Source organism: Macaca fascicularis, chromosome 5 (genome assembly GCF_037993035.2).
Source record: "Macaca fascicularis isolate 582-1 chromosome 5, T2T-MFA8v1.1".
Lineage (NCBI taxonomy): Eukaryota > Metazoa > Chordata > Mammalia > Primates > Cercopithecidae > Macaca > Macaca fascicularis.
In genome coordinates this window covers 91,617,454-91,630,607 of record NC_088379.1, presented here as the reverse complement: position 1 = coordinate 91,630,607, position 13,154 = coordinate 91,617,454, and the positions used below count along the sequence as shown (strand labels likewise).

At 33.9% G+C, this 13,154-nt stretch overlaps 1 protein-coding gene across 50 annotated transcripts in view; it reads left to right on the top strand.

The window, feature by feature from the left end:
* MAPK10 (mitogen-activated protein kinase 10) overlaps nucleotides 1-13,154 on the top strand; it is a 334,301-nt gene that overhangs the window by 261,161 nt on the left and 59,986 nt on the right. For 8 of the 50 annotated variants that reach the window (XM_015450573.4, XM_074040061.1, XM_074040052.1 and 5 more), the window contains one exon: nucleotides 4,982-5,053. The exons of the other annotated variants lie outside the window; for them this stretch is intronic. In XM_015450573.4, the coding sequence (XP_015306059.1) occupies nucleotides 4,982-5,053 (72 nt within the window). The remainder of the gene's footprint in view (nucleotides 1-4,981; nucleotides 5,054-13,154) is intronic. 50 annotated transcript variants of the gene reach the window in all.

Genomic DNA, 13,154 nt, shown 5'->3' with positions numbered 1-13,154 from the left:
TAACCTTGCCAGGGAGCCAAGTTATTAAGGTACAGGTAAATGGTTTTCCAAAAATATATTTGAAGAAATAAGAAAAACATCCTCAAATTAACTGAATGCTATATCTTTTTAAAGTTTGAATATGAACATTAGGAAGGATCAAAGTAAAATGAACAAAAATTTGTGGTTACAGATTGTTATATCCATCTAGCACAGAGATACTTTTAAATTCTTCTTACCTCTTTGAAATGATAGTGCTTAATTGCTAATAAACTTTTGCAACTAACAACTTACTATACAGTCTAACTCTGTTTCTTAGAATTAAGACAATACAGGGTTATTTCAAACAATATAAAATTTATGGCTTTAAATAAAGTTAGGATGAAAAAATTTAGTAGGCATTCTTTCACATCTCTAAACAAATTGCACATAATTATAAACATATATTTAAAAATAAAATTATTATTTATTTGAATTTATTTAAAAGAATACATTTTGACCACTAGTGTGCCTGCTGCTTTTCTCTTTTATTATTATTTTATGAAAATTCAAGACAGGATTCACCAGAATGGAAGCTGGAGATTCCGAGGTTGTAAAGAAATAAAAGCAAGTTTAATAGGTAGAATCAAGGAGAAAGCCTTTTTCTGATTTCTTGGCATTACAATATTTAGCGTTAAGTTTTGTGAATTGTTGCTTATTTATGTTTATGTATGTCAGTAGTCTTTTAGAATTCTATCTTTGAACTGAAGTTTAATACAAGGTCCTTTTGTTAAATAACTAAATTTGAGACTTAGTTAACTAATTTTAAAAGAAATGCTCTAACTTTATAACTGATAACTTTGTAACTTACAATTTTTATAAAATTATAACAAATAATTTTCAAAGAAATGTTCTGATTTTAGAAAACTATATTAATTCTTCATGCTATTGTGTGTTGAGTCATTCATTGAAAGAAAATTTGTCTAAATTCTACACTAAATGAAAATATACTTAGGTGTGTTAAGGAGAAGTCTCAGAAATTGTGACAGAAGAATTACATAATCCCCTAGAGAGGAAACATTTTCCAGGATAGAAGCTCATATAGTCCAAAAATTATTTAATCGTGGATCATGATCTAAGCTATTAGACGGAGTATGGAAGTAGCAATATAGTTCTTTATTTATTTAGATTTAACTTCCAGGGCTTACATTATATCATTTCTGTCTCTTGGTTAGAAGTAGGAAAAAGATAATTTAGTATAAGCTAATTTCTGACAAATAATATGACATGAGATGTTCAGAGGTCTTCACTCTGAAAATTAACCATATTTTGGTAACACCAAAACTTACTCAACATTTCTTCTAAGGAAAGTGACTCAGTATCTGAGTGTTACAATTGCAAGTGAATCTGCCTTCTGCCTATGGGAATGATAGAATGATGATGGAAGAATGTGATGAATCAGAATTTTAAAAGCCACCAGAATTCTACCTTGGCAGCATTAGTGTACAGAACTCTTATAGAGATCCGAATGCTGTATCGGATTGTCTCAGAAAGCATAAAAATCCAGTTTCCAACAGTGATTGAATTTGCTAATTACATCTAAGGTCTATGCACAGTCCCTATTCATTGTAATATCTGACAATTTCATAAAATAATCTATTATTAACTTGATTAGCAATATATATATATCACTAATATATTCAAATACATATTGTATTAGTATGTTTATGCATCCTAATATAGAGATATTAGTAGAGGGAAGACTTACCACTACCATCTTCCTGTTCAATAAGAGTTGGTGTCAAATTCTTTTATTATATATTTTCTGTTAGTGGGGATGGCAAATGCATGAAGTTTGGTACAGTTTATCTTGAGCCATAATCCTGTCTTGAGTACATAAAAATCTATATAAATTTATGTGCATATATTCAATCTTTGTAATTCAAGATAACAGAGCTTATCATTTCTAGGCACAAGGCTTAGCACTTTGGTAACATAGATATAAATATTCTCTAGGTATAGTGAATGGTGAGTAAAGTTAAAATGGGAATTAGAAAGATTTCCAGGATATTATCACTCAGAAAGATATATTAAAATAAAGAAAATGAAATTCAATATGTACTTCAGAATCTCAGATCTAGAGCCTATATCTCTGCATTATTTTTATGCAAAAGTTTTGTGATCTATTAAATCTATTTTGAGTTCTGCCCATGAAGATATATTTTAAATAAATGCTCTTCTTTTACATTGGAATATCTCCCAGATCCCCCACACCAAAAAGAGAACTGTGAGACATACCAGTTATTAATACCAGTTATTAAATCAACAACTGGGCCGGGTGCGGTGGCTCATGCCTGTAATCCCAGTACTTTGGGAGGCTGAGGTGGGTGGATCACAAGGTCAGGAGATCGAGACCATCCTGGCTGACATGGTGAAAACCTGTCTCTACTAAAAATACAAAAATTAACTGGGCATGGCAGCATGTGCCTGTAATCACAGTTACTCAGGAGGCTGAGGCAGGAGAATCGCTTGAACCCAGGAGGCAGAAGTTGCACTGAGCCAAGACCTTGCCACTGCACTCCAGTCTGGTGACAGAGCCAGACTCCGGCTCAAAAAAAAAAAAAAAGAAAAACAAAATTAACAACTATATAGAATTAGTTTGGAGCTAAAACAACATAGAGACCGGAATTTCAGGTAGGCCATCTGTTGTTGTTTTTGCTGTTGTTTAAAGGCATGTGAAGAACAGAAAAACAAAACAAAAAAAAAAAAAAATCAAGGGATTTTAGCCCGAAAGATAAAATTGTCCAGTTTTAGGAGAGGAATGGAGGAATGGTTAGGGATTATAGGTTATAGTTACATATTTTAAGGTTATTATTTGGATGAGGAAACATGACAATTCCTGTTTACCTAATGAAGAGAAGTTCCATAGGGTCAATGTGATTCAATATGTAGGATGCCTTTCCAAGTGATTTCAACAATAAAATAGATTGCCTAGTGAGTGGTGTTTCCTCCATTGGAAAGATTTCTTTATTATAGATGGAAATATATAATATAATTATGTAAATTTAAAATAAACCTTTCCCAAAGATATTTAATTCCCAGATATAATTTTAATATATTATTTAATAGATGATGATTTGATACATAAATAATATTTATTGGGGACTTGCTATGTATCAGGCAATTGTGCAAGGATCTTTACCAGACATAACTTTTCCAAGTCTTTTATAAAACTCTGCATAATAAATACAGCTTATCATCAATATTTTAGAGGACAAAATTGAGGTTTAGAGAGAAGTAACCTGGCCAAAGTCACATAGTTGGAAAATAATAGAGTTGGTTCTCTAGCAGAAAAAGATGAATATATCTGCCAGAGATATTGTAAAAAACTATTTTATACTAAATAAGAAATAGAAATAGATGTTTCCTAAATCCCAGACACGTTAATGGCAGAAACCATTTTTTCCAAACGTTTGAATGGAGACAGGCAAGAGAAAACACCACATATTGAGTTTTTTTATCTCAATATTTTTTGTATATCTCTTCCACAATATCTATAAAATATAGATACACCATAAATAGCAATTTAGTCAAACTGGTCTGTTCGGACAGTATGATAGGAATACTTGGAATTTAAAAATAAATACGTTTTCAGTTTTTTTCCTTTAATCAAAGATTTCTCAATACCAACCTGTTGTGAGACAGATATTACTTGAAATGACAAACACGTTAATAATAAAGGGATGCACAACTGTTTGCTCTATCTTTCCCTGATATTTCTGCATGTCAGTTGCTTTCCTGAACTGGAAGCAAAACATATTTGCTTCTTTGGGTATGCTTATCACCTTCAAAGCCATAACCATTTCTTTGCAGTGATCACTTTGTTTAGGTGTTAAATCAAACAATGGAAACTTTGAGTTTAACCCGAGTGAGATTTTCACATTGGAATGAATCTCATGAGGATCTCTTTAAGGTCACTGCCAAATTACAAGATGTAATTTGAAAAGTAAGTGGAGCAAAATTATATCGTGCTGCTATCTTAATGCCTTTCCCTATTTGCTCCCCCTCAGCATCCCTAATTCTTCTTGTTTATTTTCCCCCCACAAGAATGCCCTCTCTTTCTGACTTTTAAGTAGAACAAGTGAGTAACCAAGTATGGTTCAAGAGAGAGAGTTCACTTTCTTGCTTCACCCTTCCCCATTTTGCCCCTCCCTGTGTGCACTCTGTCCTGGCTTCCTGGTTTTAAATTCTGGATGATACCTGGCAATAACAGAGAGACCATTATACTTTCACCTTGAATTCCAGGTTTCTTTTGATTTACAGTCTCAGAAGAAGTATCAGCTCTTTAGTCATGTTGTTTATTTCACATTGAACCATCCCATTTTGAAAGCCAGCGTTTCTTACCATTATAAGGCAACCGTGTTTATAAGAATAAGACAAGGCTTCCTGCTGAGAAACATGCTCCTTTGATGGGAGTCAATGAAACTAAGACAACATATTCTGAAACATTCATTCTTAAACTGGCTTTTCACTTCTGGAACTGCATTTATAAATAAGGGTAAATGTGTTTTATAAAAGAAACTCTTTTGAGGTTACTGGCAGCTCAGCTTTTTTCTTTTTTTCAAATATGTATACAAGAGTAAAAAAGAAACTGATCTGCATATTAACACTATCTGGAATAATTTATGATAAAAATCAGTAGGATTCTAGTAGATGAATGCAAATTAGACCTTTTAAATCAAAACCTAAATTAATCATTGAGTTATAATTGCAAAGTAATATTATTCTACATTAGGTAGCATTGGGTAGCATCGTTATTTCAGTCATATGACAGAAAAGGGCCTTGACAGCCTATGTTCTCCCCTTTTCACCATTTAAAATACTAATGATCATGCCCCTGGCCTCTCATCCAGTCAGTGAAAAGTCAGCCTATTGCTCTATGGCATGAGTAGCCCAGTGTTTTCATTTATTTGTTGTTCTATTCCTGTGTTCTTGTTTATCTTCATTTCATTTTTGTTTTCAGTTGACATGTGGTCAGTAGGGTGCATCATGGGAGAAATGATAAAAGGTGCAGTGCTGTTTCCTGGCACTGATCGTATCCTTCTTAGCAGCCAGTGGTATCTATGGGTGTCACTCTCAATTAATTCCCTTTTGTCTCAAATGCAATACTGCTTATGGTATTTGTTCACTGTCCTTAGAGAGTTTCTGCGAGACTCAATGTCAAATATTTACAAGCTGGCATTATGGCAGAGTAACTTGGTCTCCTAGTAAGATCTTATGTGGATAATACAGTAATAAATATGAAAGAATCAATCTGATATCAAAAGGTCTGCCTTAAATCGGTTCTATCAAACTAATAACTCTGAGTACTATTCTTCCTTCTTTTTGCTGTTGTAGATGTTTCAAAATTAAGATATATTCATAGCTAGATAATAAATAACAAAGTCTTTCAGTTCTAAGACTGAAGATTTATACTTTGATATAATGAGAAATATTCATTTGGCATGGAAATTTTTATCAGATTCATGTTCCTCCACAAATACTAATTGGTTTATTTTGACATATATTTAGAAAGCATGGATGTGAATTTCATTTAAAATTGATCAACTTTTTCTAAAATTACTTTTCTCATTCAGTCCATTTATGGGAATAATAGCTCCAATTCCTTCTCTTATTTTCTGCATATTATTAACAAGTGCAATACTTAAAACCTCATTAATTAACAACAGTTATATAAAATATCTGAAGAACTACATTGAAATCACTTGAATAAGTAAAAGTGATTCTCTCTTAAGCAGCAAATAATTAACAAGTAAAGATCAAGGCCAGATGTGGTAGCTCATGCCTGTAACCCCAACACTTTGGGAGGCTGAAGTAGAAGGATCAGTTGAGCCCAGGAGTTTGAGACCAGCCTGCGCAACAGAGCAAGACCCCTCTCTCTACAAAAACAAAAACAAAAAATTTAGCCAGACATGGTGGCAGTACCTGTAGTCTCAGCAACAAAGAAACTAGCCGGGAGGATAGCTTGATCCCCAAGGTCAAAGCTGCAGTGAGCAGCGATCATGCCGCTGCACTGCAGCCTAGGCAACAGAATGAGACCCTGTCTCCAAACAAACAAACAAACAAACAAAGAGATTCCAGAGGTTCTGCAGTATTAAATATATATGAATAGTGTGTGATTAGTGATTTGTATATGGATGTATCATGGGTCCTAGCATCAGGCTTAAAAATAAGTTACTCCTTTAGTTAGTTAAATATCCCTGTACACTTAGTCACTTACGAAAGTTTTATGTCTTCGTCCTACTAAAGGTAAAACCTCTGCTTTAATAACATACTTCAAAAATAAAATTGAGCCTATAATAATGGGGTTTTAATGTGTAATTAGACTAAATCTAATTCCTAATATAGTGCACCCATACCATATTATGATTAGCCATTTGCATTGTTTCTAATACCTACATTACAATTTTTAATCAAATGCCTACAATGTAAGATACAAAATCGAGGATTAATATTTATATCTGGTTTTACATATATATACATATATAAATATATATATGGTTTCATACATATATTCTCTCTACATATTAAAAGAAACAGTTCTAGAAATGATTGAATTAGGCACTCAATTTTTGTTGGAAGAAAGAACTTAAAATACTTTAGTTAAAAATAAAGTTACACTGTTTTTAATTCTGATTATTCTTACTAAAAACTTTTTTTCTAATCTTCTATTTGACACACATTTTAAGAAGTCTTTCTGTCTAAATTGCTGTTTTGTCTTCTAAATATACATTTTATTAAATGACATCTATAATTTACCACATCAATGTTAATGCTATTTGAAACTATGCTGACTTTATAAAAATTGAATTCCTTCAGATTTCTTAAAAATCAGGAGGAATTTTAAAAAACAGGACTTCTTTTATTCCCAATGAATTATAAACTTGTGTTGGCCTTTGGGCGTGAATATGAAATTGTCTTTAAGTTTGGCTGATTTTAGATAATTTGATGAAAATAGATTCAATTTGTTAACCTCTTGCTTTTCCAGAAGTTCATTGTGGTTGAATAATTGGTGACTGAAATGAATATTTGCCATCTGTAAATTAAAAGGAATGTTTTTATGACCTTTGTTATGCTTCTATGAAGAAAAATTAAAACAGATTTCTACAACTGAATTACCAAATACAATTTAACATTTTTTAGAATAGTTCGTGGGAAAAGTTGCTTGTGTATCATTTTTTAACTTGGGTGTCAAAATTCCTTGTAAACAATGCTTTAGGGTTCTGGTAATGTGGCAGTATCCCGTTCAATGCCCTTGATATTTGGAAATGAAGTCCTTTATGGAGCTCTTTTATGGGGACATATTTGTAAATTTGTTGGAGGACGAATAAGAATCATTTTCTAAAGTATGTCTTCTGATTGTGGGCTGTGGTCTCTTAATTATTTCAAACATGTTGGGTCAAGTTTTAAATCAGTCTTTTTAAAGCAAACAAATTATGAACACTGAATATCAAACAATTAACCTCAACATGTAAGACATTACTGATGTAAAAAATACTGTTATTAGAAATAAGTTATCTGAAAAGACAATAAAATTATACCTAAATCTATTAGTTAAATAGAGACATTAAAATAGAGCTGGATATATGCCATATGTATAATATACACCTATATAATACATTATAAGGAGTTATTTTTAACCAGTATATCCTCATTTATATAAAAGCACTCTCAAAACAATGATTTCTAAAAGCTCTTGGAATATGAGCTCTGCAAATCTTTTTTTTATTTTTAATTTTTCTGGGTACATAATAGGTATATATATTTATGGGACACATGAGATGTTTTGATACAGGGATGCAATGCATAATCATATCATGGAAGATGGAATATCCACTCCCTCAAGTATTTATCCTTTGTGTTACAAACAATTCAGTTATACTCTTTTAGTTATTTTAAAATGTACAATTAAATTATTATTTACTATAGTCACCCTGTTGTGCTACCAAACACTAGATCTTATTAATTCTTTCTAACTTTTTATTTTAGCCATTAACCATCCCCATCCACCACCTCCTCTGCTATCCTTTCCAGCCTCTGGTAACCATCCTTCTACTCTATCTCGATGAGTTCAATTGTTTTGATTTTTTAAATTAATTTTAATTTTCGTTTTAAGTTCCAGGGTACATGTGCAGGATATGCAGGTTTGTTACATAGGTAAACGTGGACCATGGTGGTTAGCTGCACCTATCAACTCATTGCCTAGGTATTAAGCCCAGCATGCATTAGCTATTTTTCCTAATGCTCTCCCTCCACCCACCTGGCTTCCCTGACAGGCCCCAGTGTGTATTATTCCCCTCCCTGTGTCCATGTGTTCTCATTGTTCAGCTCCCACTTGTAAATGAGAACATGTGGTGGTTGTCTTTCTGTGCTTTGCTTATTTCACTTAACATTTTTAAATGTATCACATTTTCTTTATGCATTCATCTCTTGATGGATGCTTAGGTTTCTTCCAAGTCTTGGCTATTGTGAACAGTGCTGCAACAAATATGTGAGTGCAGGTATCTCTTCAATATACTGATTTCCTTTCTTTTGTGTATATACCCAGCAGTGGGATTGCCAGATCATATTGTAGCTCTATTTTTAGTTTTTTTGAGGAACCACAGAACTGTTCCCCTAGTTATTACATGAATTTACACTTCCAGGAGTGTACAAGGGTTCCCTTTTCTCTACATCTTTGCCAGCATTTGTTGTTGCCTGTCTTTGGATGTAAGTTATTTTAATTGGGGTGAGATGATATCTCATTGTAGTTTTGATTTGCATTTCTCTGATGATCAGTGATGTTGAGCACTTTTTCATATGCCTGTTTGTCATTTGCATATCTTCTTCTGAGAAATGTCTTTTTAAATATTTTGCCCATTTTTAATCAGATTATTAGATTTTTTTCCTATAGAGTCGTTTGAGCTCCTTATACATTCTGGTTATTAATTCCTTGTCAGATGAGTAGTTTGTAAATATTTTCTCTCATTCTGTAGGTTGTCTCTTCACTTTGTTGATTATTTTATTTGCTGTGCAGAAGTTTTTAGTTTGATATGATCCCATTTGTCCATTTTTGCTTTGGTTGCTTGTGTTTGGGAGGTATTACTCCATAAATTTCTGCCCAGACCAATGTCCTAGAAAATTTCCCCAATGATTACTTATAGAAGATTGATAATTTGAAGTCTTATATTTAAGTCTTTAATCCATTTTGATTTGTATTTTTGTATTGGTGAGAGATAGGGATCTGGTTTTATTCTTCTGCATATGGATATCCAGTTTTTCCACACCATTTATTGAAGGGACTGTCTTTTCCCCAGTGCATGTTCTTGGCACCTTTGTTGAAAATGAGTTCACTGTAGGTGTGTGGATTTGTTTCTGGGTTCTATCTTCTGTTCTATTGATCTATGTGTCTGTTTTTATGCCAGTATCATGCTGTTTGGTTACTATAGTTGTGTAGTATAGTGTGAAGTCAGGTAATGTGATTTCCTCCAATTTGTTCTTTTTGCTTAGGATAGCTTTGACTGTTCTGGGTCTTTTGTGGTTCCATATAAACTTTAGGATTGTGTTTTTTATCTGTGAAGAATGCCATTGTATTTTGATAGGGACTGCATTGGATCTGTAGATTGCTTTGGGTAGTATGGACATTTCAGCAATATTCATTTTTCCAATCCATTAATATGTAATATCTTTCCATTTTTTTGTTTCCTATTCAATTTCTTTTCATCAGTGTTTTATAGTTTTTATTGTAGAGATCTTTCACTTGTTCGCTTAAGTTATTTCTTAGGTATTTTATTTTATTTGTAGATATTGTAAATGGGATTACTCTTTTGATTTCTCCTTCAGATTGTTCACTGCTGTCATACAGAAATGCTACTGATTTTTTATGTTGATTTTGTATCCTGTGACTTTAGTGAATTTATCAATTTGAATAGTTTTTTGATGGAGTCTGTTTTTGCAAACATAACATTATATCATATGCAAACAAGAATAATTTGACTTCTTCTTTTCCAAGTTGAATGGTCCAGAAATGCCATCCAAGAGCCAAATCCTGAAATTGGTACCTCAAGAGCCTGCTTGGTGCTCTACCCACATTGTGGCCAAGCTGGTACCTAAGGTATAAGACAAAGTTCCCTTTACTTTCCCTCTGCTTTTTTGTCTCGCCTCATAGTCACCACAACTGGGAATGTGCTGAGTCTCACCTGAGGCCAGCAAGTCTCAGAGTTTTACCCAAGACCCTCAATATAGTACTGGGGTATTGCTGCTGGTTATTCAGGGCCCAAGGACTCTTCAGTTAGCAGGTGATGAATCCTGATACGACTGGGTCTTTCCCTTTAAGACAATGGGTTCCTTTCTGTCCTAGGGTGTGTCTAGAAATGTCATCTGGGAACTGGGGCCTGGAAGGAGGTCTCACAACTCTGATTGGTACCCTCGCCTACTGTGGTTGAGCTGATATACAAAATGCAAGGCAAAGTTCTTTTCACTCTTCCCTCTCCTCTCCTCATGTGGATGAAAGAGGTCTCTTTTGGAGCCATGAGCTATGCACCATAGGGGTAGAGGTGGGGGTATGCCAGCACTCCCTTAGCTGCCCTGGCTGGTGTCTCAGTAGGTCACATGCCCCAAAAGTCCATTGACTCTGGGCCCAGTTCAGCACTAGGACTCTCCTAGGAGTTGCAGTCGTAGTGACCCTACTGCCTTTCAAGTTTATTCTCAGCCCAGAGAAGTTTCACCTGCAGTGGTAAGGTTTGTGGGAGCTCAAGTTCTGACTGCTGGGGTTGGCGATTCCCCTCTGGCTAGGGCTGGTTTAAATGGTCCTTCCATGGGCAGGTGTCAACTGAATTTGGTTTATTTTCACTTTCTGATATAACAAGGGCAGCACTGAGTTCATGTCCTCACAAATGCTGTGCTCTCCCTCTCCCCAGCACACAGAATTGCTGCTGGGGGATGGGAAGGGGTGGTACTGGCAATTAAAGACAGTTTCTCCTGCCTCTTCGGTGCCTCTTTCAGCAATATGGAGTTAAAACCAGATACTGTGAGTGGCCATCTGATTTTTGGTCCTTATGAAGGTGTTTTTGGTAAAGGTAGTTGTTAAATTGGGGTCCTTTCAGGGGGAATGATTGGTGGAGCCTTCTATTTTGTCATCCTGCTCTGCCTCCCCAGACACATGTCTTCTTAATATATGAACTAACTCAATAACAAAACTTAAAATGTTAAAAAGGTATTATGTCTTTTATCTTTTGGGCCTAAAAAAGTTTAACACATTGCTTTTAGTAGATATTTTAAATATATGTGCCAAGTCTGTCCTACAGACTCTGGCTGAGTGACGGATGACAAAAGTACTCTGACACAGGTATTTTGCCTGACAGTGTGGCTAGGGGGACTGCACTCCTTAGCACCACCAATGAGAGTGCAGTGCAACCCAGAGTGCAGCCCCCATAAGCTGGTTACACTTGCATTTATTTAGTACAGATTTAATGACAAAGGCTTGGAGCAAACACAATTTGTGAGTAATTAACATTGCCAACCCCCTGAGTAGAGAGTAGTCCTGTGCAGGAATGGTCAAAGGTTGGTTTCTGGAGACATAAGTAAACCAACGTATCTAGATAAGTTCCTTTACGTTTCCGTGTTATCTACCCTTTGCCCTCAGGCTCTGGGTAACAGAATTTGGCTGCCTTCAGCCATTTCTCCTCTGAAGCTTTTGCAAAACCTCCCAGCCTTCGAAGAAGGTTTGCGTCTTTCCCTCTAACTTTTTCTTACAATTTTCCCAACATCCTGACTGAACTCCTATATATATGTTAATTGAATTTTATTCAATCAAATGTGTTTTCAATGCTCTACAAATGAATCAAAATTTAACTGTTGGGATAATTTGGGGGGGGAGATGTAATGAATTTTATCATAGCTGATATTTTTACTTAAGAAATTATAAAATATTTTATATTAAGTGAGTTAATATTAAATGCATAGCTTTTGAACAAGATTAATGAATAGACACACATATGCTACCACTCAAGTTAAAAAATAGAACATTATCAATACTTTCAAATACTTTTATGTGCTCCACACCAATGACAAACTTCCTTTTCCACAGAGTTAGCCGCAATTCTAAATATTTGTTTTTAGCATCTCTGCGACTTTCCTTATGTTTTTACTATATGCATATTTACCCTTAAGCAATCTATGGTTGAGTTTTATGTGTTTTACATACCATACTGTCATCGTTATCTTGTGACTTGCTTTTTAAAAAAGTTAACATAGTTTTTAGATTTATTCATGTTCATGGACTGAACATAGTTAACTCATTTTCATTGCTGAATAGTATTTCAGTCTGTGAGTATCTATAACTAACCCATTACCCTATAAGTAAACTTTGGAATATATACAGATTGTATTTTTTTTCCTTTAATAAACCATGGTATATGAATATATGCTTATAAGAGCACATGTGCAAGGTTTTCTTAATAATAAATACCTGGGGTCATAGATGTACACATTTTAAACTTTACCATGTAACGTCAAATTGATTTCTAGAGTAACAGTTTATATACGTAGCTGTCTGCTTCACATCCTCATCAAGTTTTGCTATTGTCATATTTATTTTTAAATTTGTTACCAGTCCCTTGGATATAAAATACTATTTCACTGGAGGTTTAATTTACATTTCCTTGTCTACAAGGGACGCTAAGGATCTTTTCCTGTGTTCATTGGCCACTAGTATTTTCCCTTGGTAAAATATCTTTTTTATAAAACAAAGAATGAACACATTTTTTTCTATTGTGCTTTTATTTTCTGTTGATTAGTAGACATTCCTTATATAACTTGGCACCTATTTTTTGTCAGTTTTATGTGTTACAAATATCTTCTTGTATTTAGATTATTTTCCCGTTTTATTTTATAGTAATTTTAGAAGTTGGCAATCTGTTTTTTCCTGTAATTTATATGTTTTATGTCTTAAGAATCCTTATATAAAACTATCTTGTGCTATAACATTACTGCAAATATTTTAAAGTTTAGTCTCTTACATTTAAACCATTAGTCCACATGGAATGGATTTTTTTGTGTATGTGTGAAAGAAGGACCCACTTTATTCCAGTTTCATTTTTTGACTAACTTACTCTTTCTTCACAGATCTATAATTCTGTCTCTCTAATAAGTTTCCA